Source organism: Mustelus asterias, chromosome 7 (assembly GCF_964213995.1).
Source record: "Mustelus asterias chromosome 7, sMusAst1.hap1.1, whole genome shotgun sequence".
In the NCBI taxonomy this organism is placed as follows: Eukaryota; Metazoa; Chordata; class Chondrichthyes; order Carcharhiniformes; family Triakidae; genus Mustelus; species Mustelus asterias.
Window position 1 is genome coordinate 56,405,077 of NC_135807.1, and position 22,779 is coordinate 56,427,855.

Below are 22,779 nucleotides of genomic sequence, written 5' to 3' on the forward strand. Positions count from 1 at the left end.
CCTTCTTATTTTAAATATCCTTAACCAAATCACATTTATTCCAATAACTACTAAATTTGAAAGTGCAGCATTAAGTTCTTAAGCCACGTTCTTGCCATATTATGCAAAAGATAGAGGCACTGGAGAGAAAAATTACAGGGATGATACCAGAATTGCACGGGTATACATACCAGGAATGGATTGACAGGCTTCATCTCTTTTCTCTGAGAAATGGCTGAGGTGTCAAGGTATTTAAAATTATAAAAGATTTTGATAGACTGGGTACAGAAATAGTGTTTCCTCTTGTGAAAAAGAGCATAACCAGAAGGCATGAATGTAACAGTTAGAAAATGCTGGCTAAACTCAGCAAGGCTGGCAGCATCTGCAAGAGCAAGAAACAGAGTTCGCATTGAGTCCAAATGACTTCTCTCGAACTGTTCTGTAGAAGAGTCTGTTCCTCTCTCTAAAGGTGCTGTCAGACCTGTTCTGTTTATCCGACATTTTCTGTTTTTATTTCAGGTTTCCAGCATCTGCAGTATTCCACTTTCATCTGGGCATAAATATAAGTTAGTCAGCAAAAATTCTAACAGCAATTCAGAAGAATGAGGAACCTGCTACCAGGTTGAAGCAAACAGTACAGATGCATTTAAGGGGAAATCAGACAAGTATATGAGAATAGATGTTTACAATGGTAGATTTAGATGAGGAAAGATGAGGAGACTCGAGTGCAGCACAAGCACGGCATGGACTGGTTGGGTCGAATAGCCTGCTCCTGTGCCATATATCCTATGGAAATTCCAATTATGTAGTTAATGGATGGTGACTCTCCATAGTTCAAGAAATTTGAAATCGCTGACAAGTATGCTTATATCCTGTGGCAAAATTTCACTGTGTCAATACTGTTCTGTGTTCTACATGCTCTCGGGCTTCAGGGGAAATGAATGAATGCTGAAATGAGCCCAGTAAATGGTTAGGATGGGCTGGTTTATAAAAAGACTAAATGATCTTCAAAACAAATCTGGTGCTCCCTTGAGACTGCACTGCCAAAATGTAATGCATCAAATTAAAATTACCTTAAGTTTTAAGCAGCTTAGTTTATCGCAGGTTTGCTTTATATATGATTGATGTATTTATGACAACTGCCTTACTGCACAAGAACAAAGTACTTTAAGAAAAGGTTTTTAAAGCAAGTCTGAAGAGCAATGCTGAATTGATTCCATTTGTACATAAATTTGACTGTAGTAAATTATAAAGCTTTGGCTGAATGTTTTATATCCACTTACCATTGCACATTCTTAATAAGTAGTTTTTTCCAGCAGAGTAAAATGTTGCCTAAAAGCAAAACACAATCGTTACCATGACAATTTTACATAGGTTTATTTCAGTCCATTGAAGAGTCTTTGACTCTTACTCCCTGCCTTCCAACATATATTCGGTTTTCTAAGGATCCAAACATGCAAATATGTAATATTTTCTGAGGACTCTGCTTTTGTTATTCTTCAACCAGTCGTAGGAAGATATCTAAAGTAGTCCTGAGATAATGCCTTTTTATTTATCCTCTGTGGGAAAACAAATAGCATCCATTTGGTGCCTATATTGCAAAAGCAATTAATTGGTTTTAAAATGTTGTAGGACATCCTGAGGATGTGAAAGGCACATGCTTCAACAAAGACCTTCCCTCCATCAAGTCAGAAGTGGGGACGGGTACTGATGATTGCATTTCATTCAGTTCCATTTGCAACTCCTCGGATAGCAAGACATGGACAATATTCAAGCTTGGGCTGAAAAGTGGTAAATCACTTTTGTGCCAAACAAGTGCCAACAATAACCATCTCCCATGAAAGAGATTCTCAGCACCTCCCCATGACATTCAACAGCATTGTTATTGCTGGATCTCACATCATCACAATTCACCAGAAACTTAATTGGGCCAATCACATAAATATTGTTAAAACAAAAGCAGGACAGAGGCTGGGAATTCTGCAATGATAATTCACCTCCTGATTCCCTAAAGCCCACCCACCATCGACAGGGCACAGATCAGGAGTGTGATGGAAAACTCTCCATGTGTCTCCATGTAGCTTCAGCAACACTCAATCAATTTGACATTGTTCAGGGTAAAGCAACCCGCTTGATTGCTCCTGCATCCACCAGCTTAAACATCATCTTAAACATGTGCTCCATCCACCATTAGTGGATAGGTGATCGTACCATTGCTTTTCTTGATATATATTAATATATTTAAACTTGGATGTGCAGGCTACAATTCCAAAATTTGTAGACGACACGAGACTTGGAAGTATTGTCAGCTCTGATGAAAATAGTATCTTTAGCAGGTGCAGGACTTGGGCATATGCGCACAAACCACCGAAGGTGGCAGGCAGGCTGAGAAAGTAGTTTAAAAAGCATGCAAGTTGTTATTTCCAATTATGGGCATCACACTTTAGGAAGGGTGTGCAGGCTTTAGAGAGGGCACTGAAAATATTCACAAAAATGGGTTCAGGAATGTGGAACTTGAGTTATATCAGTAGATTGGAGAGTTGGGGCTGTTGTCCTTAAAGAGAATATTGAGAAGAGATTTGAAAGAAGTGTGTAAAATCAAGAAGGGTTTAAACAGAGCAGATAGAAGCTTTCCCTTGGGGGAAGGATTGAGAAACAGTGGACACTGGTTTAAGGTGAATGGCAAAAGAACCAGTTGCAATATGTGGGGAAAACCTTTTTAAATATAGCAAGTAGTTAGGGTCTGGAATGCACAACTGGAGATTGTGATGGAAGCAGATGGGGCTTTCAACAGCAAATTGAATAAGTGGCTGAAGAGAAAAACATTACAGCAGCACATGGTCCCCAGTTCACTACAACTAAATATTTGGCAAAGTGAACAAGAATCAGCACATGAGCATTTTAATCCTAATCTGCTATGGTTCCAACTTAAATTTAGATATTCAGTTGCTTCCATGAAGCTGATTTTTGTCCAATTTTATAACTATTCTGGTTTAACAAGTGCTGTTCATCTGGATTGAGAGAGTATTGATCATCCCTGCAATTATTTAACATCTATTTATTGGCATGATTTTATAAATTTTGACTGTCTATTAAAAATGCTTAATCACTGAAGGCACAACCAATAATGAAACTCTCTCAGGTAAAGTCTCCATAGTTTCAAAGGACCATAGACTGCTCTCCCCCTTTTGAGAGAGAGGACTGACTGGTGGTGAATGAACCTGAGGAAGACCAGATCTCAGACAGGGTCAAGAAGGTGAGGCCTTCGTGAATATCCTCAGCTGGTAGGGGAATTGAACCCAAGCTATTGGCATCACTCAGCATCACAAACCAGCCGTCCAGCCAACTGACCTAAACCAAATCCCCTGTAACTCTCAGACTCTCCTAAAACTCTCTCAATATTATGATGCAAATCATATAAATGGGGTTAAAATTGCCTCAAATGGCACAATGGGCAAATATATATTCTAGAATGCTACTAAGCCATACATGAATTAGCAAATTCCAGCAGGGCAACTACAATTTTTTGTAACACGAACATCAGCAAATCCATTGCTCCATATTGTAAAGTGTGCATGAGGGTAGCTGAGAATTAAACTTAGCTGTGGTGCCTCTAGAAGCCAAAACCATGCAACACATCATCTGAACTTGCACGTCATCTTGTTAAGATACCAGATGACTGTTAATGCCTATGGCGATGTCCCCAACAAAATATTTAGGACAATTCTACGATGGAAATTAGTGGGATGTCTTACTGCTAACATCAGACTATTTTTATTTACATTTAGAGAGGTTTCAGTATGTTATCGGTGCACTCATTTTTCAAAATAATTCCTCCACCTTCCTGGATTCTATTTCTATCATTAACCAGGACATGAATGCAAGTTCCTACTGTTCTGAAAATGAAATCGAGGTGTCTCTCAATGCTGTTACATGACTGAGATACTTTTTTAAAGTTTTGTTTTCACTCATTAAAAAATTACCAATAAATTAGCTTGCAGAAATTAAACTGTATTGTATGTCCTTCAGGAAACAAGTGATTAAAATTAAATTGTCTATTATTTCATCTGAACTGTTTTTGTTGAATCATTATTTTACTTACAGATTTCCAAGTTGCAACATTTTTTTCAACAAAAGTGAATATTCTGTCACACTGGTCAAGAGGAAGGCAATCAAGAACATCACCAAGCAGTAGAAACGGTGTTGTCGCAGAGCAGATACCTATACAGGCACAGAATGAGCACTAAAGTTATCAAGTTATCACAGCATAACATAATTGCTAATTTTGAATAAACATGCTATTAAGCACTGGTGCTATTCTGCCCCTAGTGAAAACTAAATGTTCTTCCACTAATAAATTAAAATATTTACTTTACACTTTCAGCACCATAATTATTCAGCTGGATTGAAGAGGGCAACAAGATTTTACAATTATAAATGGTGACAGATACTAAAGTCTGTAATACAAAGGATTCATGATGAGGAATCAAAGCTAGCAACATTTTATCATAAGTAACATATTGGTGGTTCAAATAGGGGTCTTATAAGAGAAATGAGATCTCTTCCCTCTGCTAGGTGGGATGAGAAGATTAGGCCTTAAAGTATTGTGAATAAACACATCAATATTTTTAAGAGAAAGGGATTGTTAACTTTCATTTTTGTAAAGGATTAGAAGTTCATCGATGTTCAAAACTGAAATTAGTATTAATTAACTTTCCAGCCTTATTAGTTAAGCCTTGTTATCCTCACTCCATGTTATCACCCTTGCTGAGAGTACGCGCAAGTAACCATTTCTCCAACCTCCAGCAGACTGACTGTAAGCAAGTGTTAGGAAGTAAACAAGAATAGGCCAGGCAATTCTGTAGATTTTCATGCTTTATCGCATTGAGACATAAAATTCTTAAGAGTGTTGACAGGGCAAATGTTGGGAGGATGTTTCCCCTGGCTGGATGGAGAATCGAGGGTTCACAGTCCCATAATAGGGAGTCATTTCATTTCAGAGTGAGGTGAAGAGAAATTTCTTACTTGCGATAGTTTGAATTTTCTGCTCCAGAGAACTGCAGATGCCTAGTTGGTGAGTATATTTAAGACACAGATCAATAGACTTTTGGATACAAAGGTATCCAGGCTTGGAGGACCGAAGGGCCTGTTCCTGTGCTGTATTGTTCTTTGTTCTTTTTGTAATCAGAGGATATGGTGATAATGCAGGTTCAAAGGGCCATATGGTTACTCCTGCTCCTATGTCATATTCTTAGATTGCATATAATAATTTGACAATGGTACATTAGCTACCTAAAGTAAAGTTAAGTTTATTTATTTGTCACAAAAAGGCTTACATTCACTCTGCAATGAAGTTACTGTGAAAATCCCCTTTCTAAATATCTAAATAGAACAATACAGCACAGGAACAGGCCCTTCGGCCCTCCAAGCCCGTGCCGCTCCCTGGTCCAAACTAGACCATTCTTTTGTATCGCTCCATTCCCACTCCGTTCATATGGCTATCTAGATAAGTCTTAAACGTTCCCAGTGTGTCCGCCTCCACCACCTTGCCTGGCAGCGCATTCCAGGCCCCCACCACCCTCTGTGTAAAATATGTCCTTCTGATATCTGTGTTAAACCTCCCCCCCTTCACCTTGAACCTATGACCCCTCGTGAACGTCACCACCGACCTGGGGAAAAGCTTCCCACCGTTCACCCTATCTATGCCTTTCATAATTTTATACACCTCTATTAAGTCTCCCCTCATCCTCCGTCTTTCCAGGGAGAACAACCCCAGTTTAGGGTTAGGGCGGCACGGTAGCACAGTGGTTAGCACTGTTGCTTCACAGCTCCAGGGACCTGGGTTCGATTCCCGGCTTGGGTCACTGTCTGTGTGGAGTATGCACATTCTCCTCGTGTCTGTGTGGGTTTCCTCCGGGTGCTCCGGTTTCCTCCCACAGTCCAAAGATGTGCGGGTTAGGTTGATTGGCCATACTAAAATTGCCCCTTAGTGCCCTGGGATGTGTAGATTAGAGCGATTAGCGGGTAAAATATGTAGGGATATGGGGGTAGGGCCTGGGTGGGATTGTGTCCGGTGCAGACTTGATGGGCCGAATGGCCTCTTTCTGTACTGTAGGGTTTCTATAATTTCTTCTATAATTTACCCAATCTCTCCTCATAACTAAGCCCCTCCATACCAGGCAACATCCTGGTAAACCTCCTCTGTACTCTCTCCAAAGCCTCCACGTCCTTCTGGTAGTGTGGCGACCAGAACTAGACACAGTATTCCAAATGCGGCCGAACCAACGTTCTATACATCTGCAACATCAGACCCCAACTTTTATACTCTATGCCCCGTCCTATAAAGGCAAGCATGCCATATGCCTTCTTCACCACCTTCTCCACCTGTCACGTCACCTTTAAGGATCTGTGGACTTGCACACCCAGGTCCCTCTGCGTATCTACACCCTTTATGGTTCTGCCATTTATCGTATAGCTCCTCCCTACATTATTTCTACCAAAATGCATCACTTCGCATTTATCAGGATTGAACTCCATCTGCCATTTCTTTGCCCAAATTTCCATCCTATCTATATCCTTCTGTAGCTTCTGACAATGCTCCTCACTATCTCCAAGTCCTGCCAATTTTGTGTCGTCCGCAAACTTACTGATCACCCCAGTTACACCTTCTTCCAGATCGTTTATATAAATCACAAACAGCAGAGGTCCCAATACAGAGCCCTGCGGAACACCACTAGTCACAGGCATCCAGCCGGGAAAAGACCCTTCCACTACCACCCTCTGTCTTCTGTGACCAAGCCAGTTCTCCACCCATCTAGCCACCTCCCCCTTTATCCCATGAGGTCCAACCTTTTTCACCAGCCTACCATGAGGGACTTTGTCAAACGCTTTACTAAAGTCCATATAGACGACATCCACGGCCCTTCCCTCGTCAACCATCCTGGTCACTTCTTCAAAAAACTCCACCAGGTTAGTGAGGCATGACCTCCCTCTCACAAAACCATGCTGACTATCGTTAATGAGTTTATTCCTTTCTAAATGCGCATACATCCTATCTCTAAGAATCTTCTCCAACAACTTCCCCACCACGGACGTCAAGCTCACCGGCCTATAATTACCCGGGTTATCCTTCCTACCTTTCTTAAATAACGGGACCACATTAGCTATCCTCCAATCCTCTGGGACCTCACCTGCGTCCAGTGACGAGACAAAGATTTGCGTCAGAGGCCCAGCGATTTCATCTCTCGTCTCCCTGAGCAGCCTTGGATAGATTCCATCAGGCCCTGGGGATTTGTCAGTCTTTATATTCTCTTTGTACTCCTCCAGAGCTCCCTCCGTTTTTAGCTGCCTGGACCTAACATACGCCTCTCTTTTCTTTTTGACCAGTCCCTCAATTTCCCTGGTTATCCACGGTTCTCGAATCCTACCCTTCCTATCCTTTTTTACAGGCACATGCCTGTCCTGCAGCCCTAACAACTGTTCCTTAAAAGACTCCCACATGCCAGATGTGGATTTACCCTCAAACAGCCTCTCCCAATCAAGAGCTGCCAATTTCTGCCTAATCCCACTAAAGTTAGCCTTCCCCCAATCCAACACCTTACCCTTGGGACACCACTCATCCTTTTCCATCACTATCCTAAAGCTAACAGAATTGTGGTCACTATTTGCTACATGTTCCCCTACCGAAACTTTGAAGACCTGACCGGGCTCATTCCCCAGTACTAGGTCCAGTATAGCTCCCTCTCTAGTCGGGCTATCCACATATTGTTCCAAAGAACCCTCCTGTACGCATTTTACAAATTCCTCCCCATTCAGAGTTCCAGCTCTCAGCGATTTCCAGTCTATACCAGGGAAATTGAAGTCTCCCACGACAACAACCCTATTTTTCCTGCACCTATCCAGTATCTCCTGACATATCCGTTCTTCCACTTCTCTTGGGCTGTTGGGGGGCCTGTAGTATACCCCCAACATAGTGACTGCGCCCTTCCTGTTTCTAAGCTCCACCCAGAGTGACTCGTTACACGACCCCTCTGAGTTGTCCTCCCTCTGCACCGCTGTAATATGCTCTCCAACTAATACTGCTACTCCCCCACCTCTTTTGGCCCCTCCTCTGTCTCGTCTAAAACACTTGTACCCCGGAATATTCAGCTGCCAGTCCTGTCCCTCTTTCAACCAAGTCTCTGTCACCGCAACCACATCCAAATTCCTCGTGAGCATTAAGGCCCTAAGTTCGTCTGTCTTACCTGCTACGCTCCTTGCATTGAGGTATAAGCACTCCAGACCTCCAGGCCCAGTGAGGTCATCCTCCCCCAGAGTGCTCTTCTTCTTTGCCAGCCTTGTCCCAGCCCCAAGCTCGTCCCCAGCCTCTACACTTGTAGACCTAATATTTTGATCCCCACCCCCCTGCCATACTAGTTTAAACCCCCCCCGAACTGCACTAGCAAAACTCCCAGCCAGGATATTCGTGCCCTTCCAACTTAGTTGTGACCCATCCTTCTTGTACAGGTGCCATCCTCTCCTGAAAACTTCCCATTGATCTAGGAAAATGAAGTCCTCCCTCCTGGACCAGTCCTTTAGCCAAGCATTCAATTGTACTAACTCCCTATTCTTAGCCTCACTGGCACGAGGCATTGGGAGCAGCCCAGAGATGGCCACCCTGGAGGCCCTACTTTTTAGTCTATTTCCCAACTCCCTGAATTGCTCTCGTAGGATCCCCCTGCTCTTCCTATCTACGTCATTTGCACCAATGTGTACAATGACATCCGTTTCTTTATCTTCCCCTTTTAAGATGCCTCCTATCCGCTCGGTGACATCCATCCAAATATCCTTGATTATGTTCAAACATTTTAACATTGTACAGTGGTTCAATACTGAATAATGGTACTCATTTTGGATAAACTTTTGAACATGCAGTTACCTTCTGTGACTCCATTAATGCTAAGGGAGATAATGGACAAGAAATCTTCACATTCCCCTTGGTCTAACTGAAAAAGGAGAAATAAAAGGAACCAAGAACAAAATTACTAAAACCCACATGCTCAACAATAGTAAAGGTTTTTTTCAGGTCATAACATTTCTAATCTAATTAGATTACTCGCCACTAAATTTAAGGCATGTAAAACAGATGAGAGTAACCTGAACAACAAAAGTTAAAATTGTCCTAGTTAAACAATATCTAGTTCGATTCAAAATGAAATGATCAGTCACTCTCTTCTGGAAGACTTCGTCAAAAATTCAATGCCAAAAAAATGTTATTAGATGACAAAGAGTGGGCAACTATGTAATAAATTGGTTATCTCGCAATAGCTTCATTGTTGCTGGATCAAAATCTTACTCCTTGCCTAATGGGAGCAACTTTACCACTCCAACTTCTCAAGGACAACTGGGGATGGACAACAAATGCTGTGACACCCATGTCCGAAGAATTAAAAGAAAATAAATCCTTGTCTTATAAAAATTCAATATGCTTGAAAGCAAATACATTTTTAGAAATGTTTCTTTTCATCTTAATTTATCTACTTCAGTTTGTTTGCTATCTTTCAATCAGATAGAGGCTATATAGATACTTGATTCCAGTTTTGGGGGATTCAAAAATCATAATCTGTAGGGAAGCAGAGTCACTAACTGCAACTTCTAAAGATTGCACATATGCAGCTAAACATGGGAATCCAGAGGTGCTGTTAAATGATTCGTGTTTCACTATATCGTGTGTGAGTGAATTACTCCCAGATTAGAATCAAGTAGAATTCATGAGATGGGGTTTTTAATGGTGCACTAAGTTCATAATTACTTTGGATCAGCCTCATTGGCCCTGAAAAACTATGCTTATATTTGTGAAATATCCAATATCTCTGCCAGGATAAAAATAATTTAAAAAAGGTTTGTTATGATATTTAATTTTCTACCTAAATCCCATGTGTATGTCCCAATCTTTTATTTCGCTGTTGGCAAAACTTTAATTAAGACTGAAGAATTCAGTGCATTTTACTTCCCAGTTTTATGTCTGAGAATACGTCAATGCCAGTGGCTGTATACCCTGCTTGATTGTATCACTGTTAGTGGATACCTTGAGAATGCCTTCACCTGAACGCCAGATCAAACTAATGTCAGGAAAGGGGAAATCCATAATTTGCTGCTAACTGCAAAATTGAGGCCAATAAAAATAAACTGAGATATATCAATAAACAACATAGGATACTACTCTTCACAATTTAGGAAATAGCATCATGGATAGAATCCCTACAATGCAGAAAGAGGCCATTTGGCCAATCGAGTCAGCACCAACCACAATCCCACCCAGGCCCTTTCCTCATAACCCCACGTATTTATCCTGCTAATGCCCCCAACACTAAGGGGCAACTGAGCTTGGCCAATCAACCTAACTCGCACATTTTTGGACAGTGGGAGGAAACCCACACAGACACAAGGCGAGTGTGCAAACTCCACACAGTTATCTGAGGCTGCAATTGAACACGGGTCTCTGGCGCTGAGCGGCAACAGTGCTAACCACTGTGCCATCCTGATCAGGTGAAAATAAGGTGAAACCTGGAAGAACATTCATCTTCCCCATGATAGGCATGCTTCCATTTACCCTATCGCAAATCAAATTTTTCCGTGTTTGAATACAATATCAAACAATTTGCTAGATAACCCTGAAGGATCGTTCTGATGGTAAATTCCGCAAAAGCAAATCTCTCCAGTTCTGGTATTTCGATTAAAAAAAAGAGTAAGGCTACTTGTTGTTTTGTGTTTTACTTCCTCAGCTTTAAATCTCATTGGATTATGGGAATGGGCCTATCTGGCAGTATTGTGTCCAGTGCCACTGATACTTTATTCTTCTGTCACAAGTCCTTCCAGGTTTAATGAACTTTTATCCCATGAAGGCTAAAGCAACTGTGCCTGTAATTGATGAATATACTGCATGACACTTTAAAAGGAAGTTTTTTTCTGACTGCTCAGTTTGCTCTGAAGCCCATTAGCATTTCAGTCATTATCATTATATGCAGTACCTAAAATTGTAGGAGAAATATCTCTGCCATATATGACAGAATTCCATTGAGACTTACAATTTTTTCTTCAAGAACACCTCTGAATGCCTGATCCAAAGTTGTTTTCTTTTCTGTTTCACTGCATTGAAACAAAGAAAGCATACATTCTTAAAAACATTCCACCCTCTGCAAGTAACACAGGCGTATACCATTCATCTCCTAAAGCCTACTTGTCTATTCAACCAGATCATGGCTAATCTTCTACCTCAATGCCATTTTTCTGTATGATTTCCATCTTATATCAAGAAGTCTATCCATTTCTGTCTTGAAAATACTCAATGAGAAAGCCTCCATAGCCCTCTAGGGTATAAATTTTCAAACATTCACCATCCTGAGTCAAGAAATTCCTCCTCATCTCAGTTCTAAACAGCCTACCTTGTTTGAAACGACAAATCCTGGTTTTAAGGACCTGTTCCTGTGCTGCATTGTTCATTGTCTTTTGTTCACCAGACAATCCTGCCTTCCCATGAATCAGTCTGGTGAACTGTCACTGCATTCCCTCTAAGGCAAGTATATCCTTGCTTGGGTATGGAGATCAAAATACTCCAGGTGTCATCTCAAGGCGGCTCTAAACAATTGCAGCAAGACTTATTTAATCCTTCACTCAAATCCTTTTGCAATAACGGTCAATATATCATTTGCCTAATTTCTTGCTGCATCTGTATGCGAGTTTTCAACGAGTCATGAACAAGGACATCCAGGTCCCTTTGAACATCAGCATTTCCCAATCTCATTTAATAAATACTCTGCATTTTTGCTTTTCCTACCCAAGTTGATAACTTCACATTTTTCCATATCATATTCCATTGCCGTGTTCTTGCTCACTCACTTTGTCTGTCTAAATCCCCATGAAACCTTTTTGCATTCTCCTCACAACTCAAATTCCCATCTAGGTTTATGTTAATACATTTTGTCACCAAATCCAAATCATAGATATAGATTGTGAATAGCTGGGGCTCAAGCCTTACAGTACCCCAGTAGCCACAGTCTGCCAACCTGATAATGACCTGTTTATTTCTACTTTGTTTTCTGTCTATTAACAAATCGCATTCCTTCCCAGGCTATTATCCTCAATTCCATTTGCTCTAATTTTGCTTAATAACCTCCTGTGTGGGACCTTATCAGAAGCCTTCTGAAAATCCAAAATACACCACATCCATTGGCTCCCCCCACTTATCTATTTTGTTACATCAACAAAAAACATGAACAGGTTTGTCAAACATTAATTCCCTTTCATTAATCCATAACAGTCGCTAGAATTTTCCATTCTACTGATATCAGGCTAATCAATCTATGGTTCCATGTTTTCTCTCTCCCTCCAATTTGGGGAAATGGATGGGATTGAAGGTAGATAAATCTTCAGGTCCTGATAATCTTCATCCCAGCATACTTAAGGAAGTGGCCGTGGAAATAGTAGATCCATTGGTGGTTATTTTCCAAAATTCTTTGGATTCTGGAATAGTTCCTACAGATTGGAGGGTAGCTAATGTAAGCCTGCTATTCAAAAAGGGAGGTAGAGAGAAAACAGGGAACTATAGACCAATGAGCCTAACGTCAGTACTGGGGAAGTTGCTGGAGTCTATTATCAAGGATTTTATAACTTGGCATTTGGAAGACAGTGGTATAATCAAACAAAGTCAGCATGGATTTACAAAAGGGAAACCATGCTTGACGAATCTATTGGAATCTTTTGAGGATGTAACTAGTAGAGTTGACCGAGGAGAACCAGTGGATGTGGTTTATTTAGACTTTCAGGCGGCTTTCGACAAGGTCTCACATAATAGACTACTATGTAAAGTTAAAGCACATGGGATTGCAGGTAGTGTCGAGAGGGATAGAAAGCTGGTTAGCAGACAGGAAGCAAAGAGTTGGCATAAATGAGTCTTTTTCTGATTGGCAGTCAGAGACTAGTAGAGTTCCACAGGGATCTGTGCTAGAACCCCAACTGTTCACATTATATATTAATAATTTGGAAGAGAGGACTGAATGTATTATCTCCAAATTTGCAAATGATACAAAGTTGGGTGGGAGAGTGAGCTGTGAGGAGGATGCAGAGATGTTTCAGAGTGATTTGGACAGGCTGAGTATGTGGGCATCTGCATGGCAGGTGCAGTACAATGTGGATAAATGTGAGGCCATTATTGATAGCAATAATAGGAAGACAGATTATTACTTGAATGGGTGTAAACTGAGAGGTGGATACTCAACTAGACCTTGGAGTCCTCACGCATCAGTCGCTGAAAATAAGCGCGCAGGTACAGCAGGCAGTAAAGAAGGCAAATGGTATTGCTAGCTTTCATAGCGAGAGGATTTGAGTATAGGGAGAGGGATGTTTTGCTGCAATTGTATAGGGTGTTGGTGAGGCCACACCTGAAGTAGTGTGTGCAGTTTTGGTCTCCTTGTCTGAGGAAGGATGTCCTTGCTATAGAGAGATTACAGCGAAGGTTTACCAGGCTGATTCCAGGGATGGCAGGTCTGTCATATGAGGAGAGACTAAGTCAGTTAGGACTATATTCATTGGAGTTTAGAAGAGCGAGAGGGGATCACATAGAAACTTGTAAAATTCTAACAGGGTTTGACAGGGTAGTGAATGTGTGGAATTCACTACCACAGAATGTAGTTGAGGCCAAAACGTTGTCTGATTTTAAGAAGAAATTAGATATAGCTCTTTGGGCTAAAGGGATCAAGGGATATGGGGAAGGGGAGGGATCAGAATATCAAATTTGATGATCAGCCATGATCAAAATGCATGGCGGAGCAGGCTCAAAGGACCGAATGGCCTACTCCTGTTTCTACTTTCTATGTTTTTCCCTTCTTAAATAGTTGGGTGACATTTGCCACCTTCCAATCTACAGGAACTGTTCTGGAATCTATGGAATTTTGGAAGATGTTCACCAATATATCCACCATCTCCATAGCTACTTCTTTCAACATTCTGGGATGGTCAAGGGAATCTGTCAACTTTCAGTCCCATTAATTTCCGTAGTACTTTTTTTACTAATGCTAATTTCTTTCAGTCCCTCATTCCCACGAGTCCCTTGGTTCTCAAGTATTCCAGGGAGGTTTTTTGTATTTTTCTCCATGGAGAAAGACACAGTATTTCTTTAGTTCCTCTGCTATTTCCTTATTGGCCATTACAAATTCTCCTGTCTCTGCCTGCAGTGGGCCCACAGTTGTCTTTGCTAACCTTTTCCTTTTACATACCTGTAGAAGCTTTTAGTCTGTTAATGTTTCCTGTTAGTTTATTTTCATTTTATTTTCCCTTTATCTGTTTCTTGGTTCTCCTTTGCAGAATTCTAAAATGCCCCAATCCTTAGGCTAATTACTTTTTCTAAAAACTTTACAAGTCTCTTCCTTTGATCTAATAAAATCTTTAACTTCTCATTTACCACGTTTGGATCACCTTTCCTGTTGGGTGTTGTGCCTCAAACCAATATAACTTTGTTGAAAGATGTGCTGGTTAGGTGCATTAACCCGAACAGGCGCCGGATTGTGATGACTCGGGGAATTTCACAGTAACTTCAGTGTTAATGTAAGCCTTACTTGTCACTAATAAATAAACTTTATTTTACTTTACTTTTTTACTTAAACCACGTATTAATTCTTTGAATGCTAGCTATTGCCTGCCTACTGCCACACCTTTTAATGTAGTTTCTTCCATAGCCAATTGTCCATCATACCTTTGTAGCTTCCTTTGTTTAGATTAAAGACCCCAGGTTAATTTTATCATATTATGGTAACTCTAGAGGCTTTTTTACAACAAGGTTATTAATTAGCTCTTTCCCATCATGCAATATTACATCTAAAATAGCCCATTCCCTTGATGGTTCCTCAGCACACTGTTCTGGAAAACCATCTATACATTCTAGAAAGTTGTCCTCCACAGCATTCAGGCTAATTAGATTCTTCAATCTATATGTAAATAGAACTCCCCATGATTATTATATTATCCTTGTTACATGCACCTCTAACTTCCAAATATATACAATGCCCTACATTACCACTACTATTTGGTGGTCTATAAGCAAATCTTACCAATATTTGCTGCCCTGCACTGTTTCTTAGCTCCATGCAAACTGATTCTGCATCTCAGTCTTCCGATCAAAGTCCCTCTCTCAATGTACTGATCTCATGCTTTATTAACAGCGCTAGCCCACCTCCTTTACCTTTTGCCTATCCTTCTGAAATGTTGAATACCCTTGAACATTCAGGTCACCCAATACCATGTCTCTGAAATGGCAGTTAGATCATAGCTGTTTATTTCCATTTGTGCCTGCAATTCATCTATCTTTTTGTGAATATTATGTGCATTCAGATAAGAGGGCCTTTAATTTTAGTTTATTATTTTTGCAACCACCAGCCTTACCTACTGGCACACTCTTCGGTTTATACGCTCTGTCCCTCCCTGCCACACTCAGATTATCAATTCCCTTTTTGCTACCCTGCTCTCTTGCCTCGTTCTCTCTCTTTAATTTATTTGCTTGATTCTTCGCATCCACTATTTAAAGTCCTCTTTACCATCTTAGTTCTATGACTCACCAGAACACTAGTCCTAGCACGGTTTGGTGAAGACCATCCCAACTGTACAGTTTTCGCTTTCCCCAGTACTGGTACTGATGAATACCCGTGAATCAAATTCCATTTCTCTCATACCAATCTCTGAGTCATGCATTTAACCCACTAAATTTATTTACCCAACTTCAATCTGATTCAGGTAATAATCCAGAGATTATTACTTTTCAGTTTCTCTTTTCAATTTAACTCCTAGCTGTTCATAATCTCTAACCAGAACCTCTTTCCAAGTTCTAGAATGATAATCATATAAATGCCAAATGTTACTCCATTTGAAGCACTAAGTTTTAAATGTCCAAGCTAAAATGTTAATTCACTTACCCGCCACTCAACTGACTGAAGATAAGAATTAGTGGCTTGACAGTCTTGCTATTCAGAGCTTCTTTTGTACAAATCTAGTAAAATGAAAGATAACTGTAATAAAGCTCATAAAGTCATTTCATGGTTAATATTCAAAGTGTTGTCATGCTTACTCAATTAAAAGTTAATTCAGTGACAGTGAATTAACAGTCTTTTATAACTGTCAAAACAAATTTTGTAAGCCCAGTCTGCAGTTCCACCTATCTGAAGCTTGATCCAGCTGAACATGCAGGGAATGATACAGTCACAAGTTAAATCGGCTCAAAATTGAACCTCTGACGCCTATTGACATGTAGTAAAGGGAAAGTGCATGGGCTGACTCCTCAATTATTTAAATCTAAAATAAATTGCAAGATCATCTCAGATGGAATTAGCACTTTCAACAAAATAAACAAAACAGTGCTTTCAGTTGGTAAAGGACATTTTGTTTCAGTTAACCTGGATAATTTCCTCTGGCCTTTCCTTCAGATTATCTTCCATCAATCATAACTAATGACACAGGTGATCTAATAGCATATGAAAGTTAAATTAAAATGTTTTGTAAAGATCACAACTTGCCTGATACAAAACTCTAGTGAGGAGAAAAGAAATAATTGTTCCAGTTGATAGGCATGGACAATTACATTTAAAGCTGGTCTTAGATTATTTGGTCGTGCATCTTATTGCTGTATATGGGATTTTGCTGTGTACAACTGGCTGCTGTGTTTAACTGCAAAGTCCCACACAAATGCCGACCAGTTAATGGCAAAGCTCTGGACATTTAGGGTAAGCTTTGGGAATGGATTATAATTTCCTTGAAAGGTGCTCATTGGTGAAGTTATATCTGGGTGACAGACACACAGGGATGCTCCAGGGATTGGTGTTAGAACTATGGCTGTTTCTAAATTAAATCAACACATTAGATTTATAACTTTATGCAAGTTGGCAGATGGCACGAAACTAGAAGTTCATAAACTACACAGTGAGCCGGACAAAATTTGTAACCGAACAGAACAATGGAAAATTAAATTTAATACAAGCATGGGCTACTGCAAATAGGAAAGAAATACAGGAACAAGTAATTCCTGAATAGAATTGGAATAGCTTCAAATTGAATTTTAGTTGCCTGTAGGGATCCTATGATTCTAACATGTCCAATGGAGTATCAGCCAATGGAACTCATCCAAAGCTGAATGACATACTCAAAACAGTACAACACAAATCAGAGAAAACCATGATCAAACGGTACAGTAGTTCAGAGAATAGAATCATAGAATCCCTACAGGAGGTGGCCATTTGGCTCATTGAGTCTGCACTTACCACAATCCCACTCAGGCCCTATTCCCGTAACCCCACATATTTACCCTGCTAATCCCCAACACTAAGGGTCAATTTAGCATGGCCAATCAATCTAACCCGCACATCTTTGCACTGAGAGAGGAAACCGGAGCACCCGAACCAAAACCCATGCAGACACGGGGAGAATGTGCAAAATCCACAAGACAGTGATCTGAGGCTGGAATTGAACCCGGGTCCCTGGTGCTGTGAGGCAGCAGTCCTAAACCACTGTGCCACCCCTAAAGTCAGTTCTGTTCAGTCATTGAATTACATGCCTATGCTCTGGTCACAGACGCAGAAAAAACATTCAAGTGAGTGTAGAAAAAAACCACAAGGCTGATTCCGAGAGTCAAGGATCAAAGTTACTTTGAACTCCATAAAATAGACAACACAGAAAGACCATTTTGATCAGTTCATCGATCCTGTGTATACTCCATCCCGTGTATACTCCATCCCATTGGGAGTCTCATCCCATTCCATCTACCTCATCTCAACCTTTTAGCATATCTTTCAATTCCCTTTTCTCTACTGTGCTCATCTCGTTTCCTTTTGAAATAGTTTGCCTCAATCACTTCCTGGGGACAGTGAGTTCCACATTCTAATCACTCTCTAGTAAATCAACTCCTGCTTTTTTCACTATATTAGTAACTATCTTTATGGTTCTTAGTTTTGGATTCTCCCACAAGTGGAAATATTGGGTCCAATTTTAACTCTGTGCAAGTGGATGGGTTTTGTGCAAGTTAAGATCTCACCCATTCTCTTCATGTTAACCCTGACCAACTCACTCATAACTTAAAGAGCTCCTCCAAGTTTTATCTTTCTAAAGGATAAAAGCATCAACCTTTCAATCTTTCCCAATAGTTGTAATGGCTGAGTTTTATTGTCATCATTGTAAATCTTTTTTGCCCTTTCTCCAAAGCTTCTGTTATGTTATAATATAGAGACTAAAACCTTGTACAGTACTCTGAGGTCTAAGCATTTGACACAAGTTTAGAGTAGTTTTGCTACTTTTGAATTATATGCCCTAGAAATATCCATACTTGATTAGCACTTTAATTACTGTGCGGCCTGCCAGATTCCTTTGTTCTTCTACTTCATTCAGTTTATTTTCTCAGGCGTAAGTAATGTTGCTGTTTTTCCTAACATAATGCATCATGTCACATTCATTTATTAGCCACTTAATTGCCAAGCCAGCAAGTTTTCTAATGTCTTCTTGTATGGTGTTCCATTTTTCTTCATGTACAAAAGAACTGAAGTAGTGATTCAAAACTCGCCATGTCTGTCAATACCTGAGAGTTTATCGTGCTCATACTTCGGTGACCCTATCCCTATTCTGATTCTTCTTTGATATTTGTGTCCATAGATAAAATTATTTAATTCCTATTCCTGAATAATTTTATTTTGTAATTTCACTTTGCCTTTTTCTTTGTTCCCGTTTGGTCTTTCTCTCATATATTACCTAAATATTTCTTGTCTGTTTTCATTAAACAATTTTACCTTCAGTTCTTAGTTCATCCATGGTGCCCTTAGTGATGGTCTTGTTTTTGAATTGTAATGAAATGTATTTCTCAAAATTTATTGATTAGCCTAAGATCCCCTACTGCTGTATTTTGTCACTGCTTTAAGATTTTCTCCCAGATTAATTTCAGTTCCATGATAATTTCCTCAATTGGGGTAAACTATACAGTGCCAAATATCAGAAGAATCATAGAATCCCTATAGTGCAGAAGGAGGCCTTTTGGCCTATCGAGTCTGCACTGACTCTCCAACAGAGCATCCTCCCAGGCCTTACCCCATAACCCTGCATTTTTACCCTGATAATTAATCCCCCTAACCCACACCTCCTGGAACACTTAAGTGGCAATTTTTCCCTCAGTCTTTGTCCTACTTATGAGACTCTTGATTCTAATGCTGTGATCAGTCTACCAAGATGCTCTCCTACTCTCTGCTCTGGTTCATTACCTATTAAAAGATCCAGCAATGATTCTTTGCTTGTTAGATTTCTTACACATGGAGTGAGAAAGAATTCCTGTATACACTAAAAAGTCAATCCCCCTTTCTCCTTCAGCCTACTAGTTTGCATGGGGGATGGTTGAAATCTTCTGTTATTATTCTGTCTGCAACTCAATTATAGCTCAAATTACATGATTCTGTCAGCGCTGGGGTCCCAGATTCAATTCCAACCTTGGGTGACCAGTTTTATGGAGTTTGCATATTCTCTTTGTGTCGGAGTGGGTTTCTTTCAGGTGCTCTAATTTCCTCCCACAATCCAAAGATGTGCAAGTTAGGTTGATTGGCTATGCTAAATTGCCACTTAAGTGTTCCAGGAGGTGTGGGTTAGGGGGATTAATTATCAGGGTAAAAATGCAGGGTTATGGGGTAAGGCCTGGGAGGATGCTCTGTTGGAGAGTCAGTGCAGACTCGATAGGCCAAAAGGCCTCCTTCTGCACTATAGGGATTCTATGATTCTTCTGATATTTGGCACTGTATAGTTTACCCCAAGCAGGATAATGGATCCCTTATCTTTGCACTCAATTCCTATGAATTCTGTACCTATCTTAATGGTGGTGGAAAGCTTTTTTCCTATCCTAATGTGGGAAGACAGAAAAACCTGGAGTTTTCAGTCTTGAAAGGTATCACCTGAAATGTGATCCCACAACGATTTACAAGACAGCCAATTATAGGGGTAAAGTAAGGGGAACACAGGTATGAAGAAATATAGGTTTAAAGACATTTGAAAAATTATCCCTTTTATAGTGTCACATTGATTACAAGGCAATAAGATACAAGTGTGTTAAAAATTTGAAAGGATGAGACAGGATAGATAGATCATTCCTGGAGGTTGAGTGTGGAACAAGAGTACAAGATTAAATACAAGAAATTTAGAACAAGAGAAACTTGAGTTGCGAGGATGTGGAGCTCACTTCCATGGTTAGAGTCTGATATTAAAAATTAGTTTGAAAAATTGAAAGAAAAATTGATTTAAATGTAGGATCACGGCTATTTGCTCATGTGGTTAGCCTATTTCTAAGTACATTCCTGTGTGTGTGCAAGTTTGAGTAAACTAATCATGGCATATCAAAAAATCTACATCAGGATTTTTGCTGCATTGCCAGTTTCTTTGAAAATTATAGGTAAATTACTTGTTTAAGTTGATTCCTCAACTCAACCTATTAGTGGGCTGCATTTCTGTCTCATCTCTCCAAAAACAGGCTTGTATTGTCCCCATGGTACCACATATTGCAACTCATACTGTTCTCAGAACTATATTTGCACTTTCCCTCCCTGCCTAGATCTTTTACTCAATAACCCCCAATACCTGCAAACACCACCACAGGAAATCCTCTTCTCAAAGTGGCTGTATTATTCAAGTTACAATACCCAAATGCTTATGACTGAAACTTCATTGACATTTTAGCCACGGCTCATTGGTAACCCTTTAAGGTTACAGGTTCAAACGAGCTCCAAGAGACTCGAGTATATCATTTAGACTGGCTTGAGGGAGCGCAGCAGCAAGTCAGAAGAACCATCTTCAGCTGAGACTTTAAATAAAGACCCCAACTATCCCGTCAGGTGCATATCGTAATATTTGAACAGGTAAGTTTTCTCGGTGATCTGACCAACCGTTAGTTTTCAACCTACATTAAACAATAACCTACCTCCCCTCTTAAATGCATATAGTGAAAATACAAGAAACACGGCAAACATAGTAGCTTTATACATTAAAAGTATACAGGTAGACTTTATTGGGCGCGAATAATAAATTATTGCCGCACCACATGACCCAGATCAGGGTGTTTTATCTCGATGGCAGTAGTTTTCTCCCTCCACAACAATCTCACTTAACCAAAATCAACCCCACTCCGTACAATACTCGTCACCGCTGGCCAACATTGAAGAACAGGCTGATTAATAGCGAAAACAAAAAAACCAACAATTCCTTACACTGAATTTCTGTCGTGCCTCATTAAACTGAAACAAGCCAGGCGACATCTTGACCGGAACTCCAGAGCGCGATGCCAGATGGGAAACGGAATTTGGGCGCACCAACGCCGCCTTAGGACGGATTGTTCATTGAAACAGAATCCAACACTTCAGTTTAGAACACCATAGAGTCTGAAACATTATACAAAGCCAACATTGAAGTCTGCAAAGTTATACTTTTTTTTGCAAAAATATACTTTATTCGTAAAATATTTTAAAGAACTTTACAAACATTTCAAAGTGCAATAATATTCAGGTTCTCTACATAGAATCTAATTTTTTTAATTTTTAAAGTTATAAAGCCAATGCTCAGAATGGACTGGGCAAACCCAAATCCATTCCTTGCCTGTTCCAAAAACCAAATTCCAATTGAAGCCAATTCATGGTCCCCACAAGGGAGACAAACAAGATCCAAGCTTACAAGAACTGAAAATGCTGGAAAATCTCAGCAGGTGTGACAGCATCCGTGGAGAGAGGATAGAGCCAATGGCCAGAATTTTACCGTCCTGTCCGCCATGGGAATCGGAGCGGGCGAGAGATGAACCATGTAAAAGTCCATTAACCTTGGGTGGGATTTTATGGTTTTGGGCGAGGCTGTAAAATCCCACCCAATGTTTCGAGTCTGGATGACCCTTTGTCACAGTTCAAAGAAGAAATAGTTAAGTGAGAAAACAAGTTCAGCCAGACAGAAGAGAGTGGTGATGGATGGAGATTGTTCAGCCCTCTGTTCCACACTAAAAAGTGACCACTTCTCCCCAAACCTACAACCTACAAATGTGGACAGCTATCACCACTAACAACATATTAATACATCCCAATCTCTGGTAGAGCATCAAGGCTTTCCCTCTAGAAGCTTGTGGATCAAACTTAGGATGTGTAATTTAGTTTAGTCAGAAAATTTAAAACGTAGGATGTAGCTTCCCCAGATAAGAACTGGATTTTAGTACATGAAGGAAATTACATCCTCTAAAACTGATGTCAGGTTAGAATCCCATTCTCTTCCAGGTTTCACCAGAGCAGGTTCCAAGGTGAGTGGGGAACCTCCTTGGATCCGTTCGGAAATCAATTAAAGTACTTAAAAAGCCAATTAAGTCATTCATTAAAACTGCATTCTGAATTTCACTGCCAGTGTACACAATCTTTTCAGTTTCCTCAAAAATCTTTTATTGATGTTTTATTTGCATTTCAGTCCCATGTTCCTGATCTATGGACACCTGGTGCGGAGGGGGGAGCGGGGAAGGAGGAGGACCTCCTCGGGAACCTGCTCCTGGGCCTAAGCAAGGCATCCCATCAACAGGTCCAGGCAGCGGGCGATCGAGGGGGTCGTCCAACCTGACTGTCTCTCTACCACGGCTATATTCACGGCCAGATGTCCCTGGAAAGGGAGCATGCGGTGTCCGGAGGCACAGTTGATGTCTTCCGTGCCTGCTGGGCACCGCAGGGGCTGGGGTGTATTATTGACCCCTCTAATCACATTTTAATTTGATGTTTTAAGTCTGCTTTATTTTTTGTTTCGGGC

General features: G+C 40.4%; 1 protein-coding gene across 2 annotated transcripts in view; it reads right to left on the reverse strand.

Annotated features, from left to right (window-relative positions):
• Positions 1–21,285, reverse strand: part of thoc1 (THO complex 1) — a 58,156-nt gene extending 36,871 nt beyond the window's left edge. For both annotated transcript variants that reach the window (XM_078216083.1, XM_078216085.1), the window contains exons 1-6: positions 21,222–21,285; positions 15,921–15,994; positions 11,046–11,106; positions 8,897–8,963; positions 4,082–4,200; positions 1,263–1,311 (exon numbers count right to left, since the gene is read on the reverse strand). In XM_078216083.1, coding sequence (XP_078072209.1) covers positions 1,263–1,311; positions 4,082–4,200; positions 8,897–8,963; positions 11,046–11,106; positions 15,921–15,994; positions 21,222–21,269 — 418 coding nt within the window. In that variant the 5' untranslated portion in view covers positions 21,270–21,285. The remainder of the gene's footprint in view (positions 1–1,262; positions 1,312–4,081; positions 4,201–8,896; positions 8,964–11,045; positions 11,107–15,920; positions 15,995–21,221) is intronic.
• Between the last annotated feature and the right edge of the window lie 1,494 nt (positions 21,286–22,779).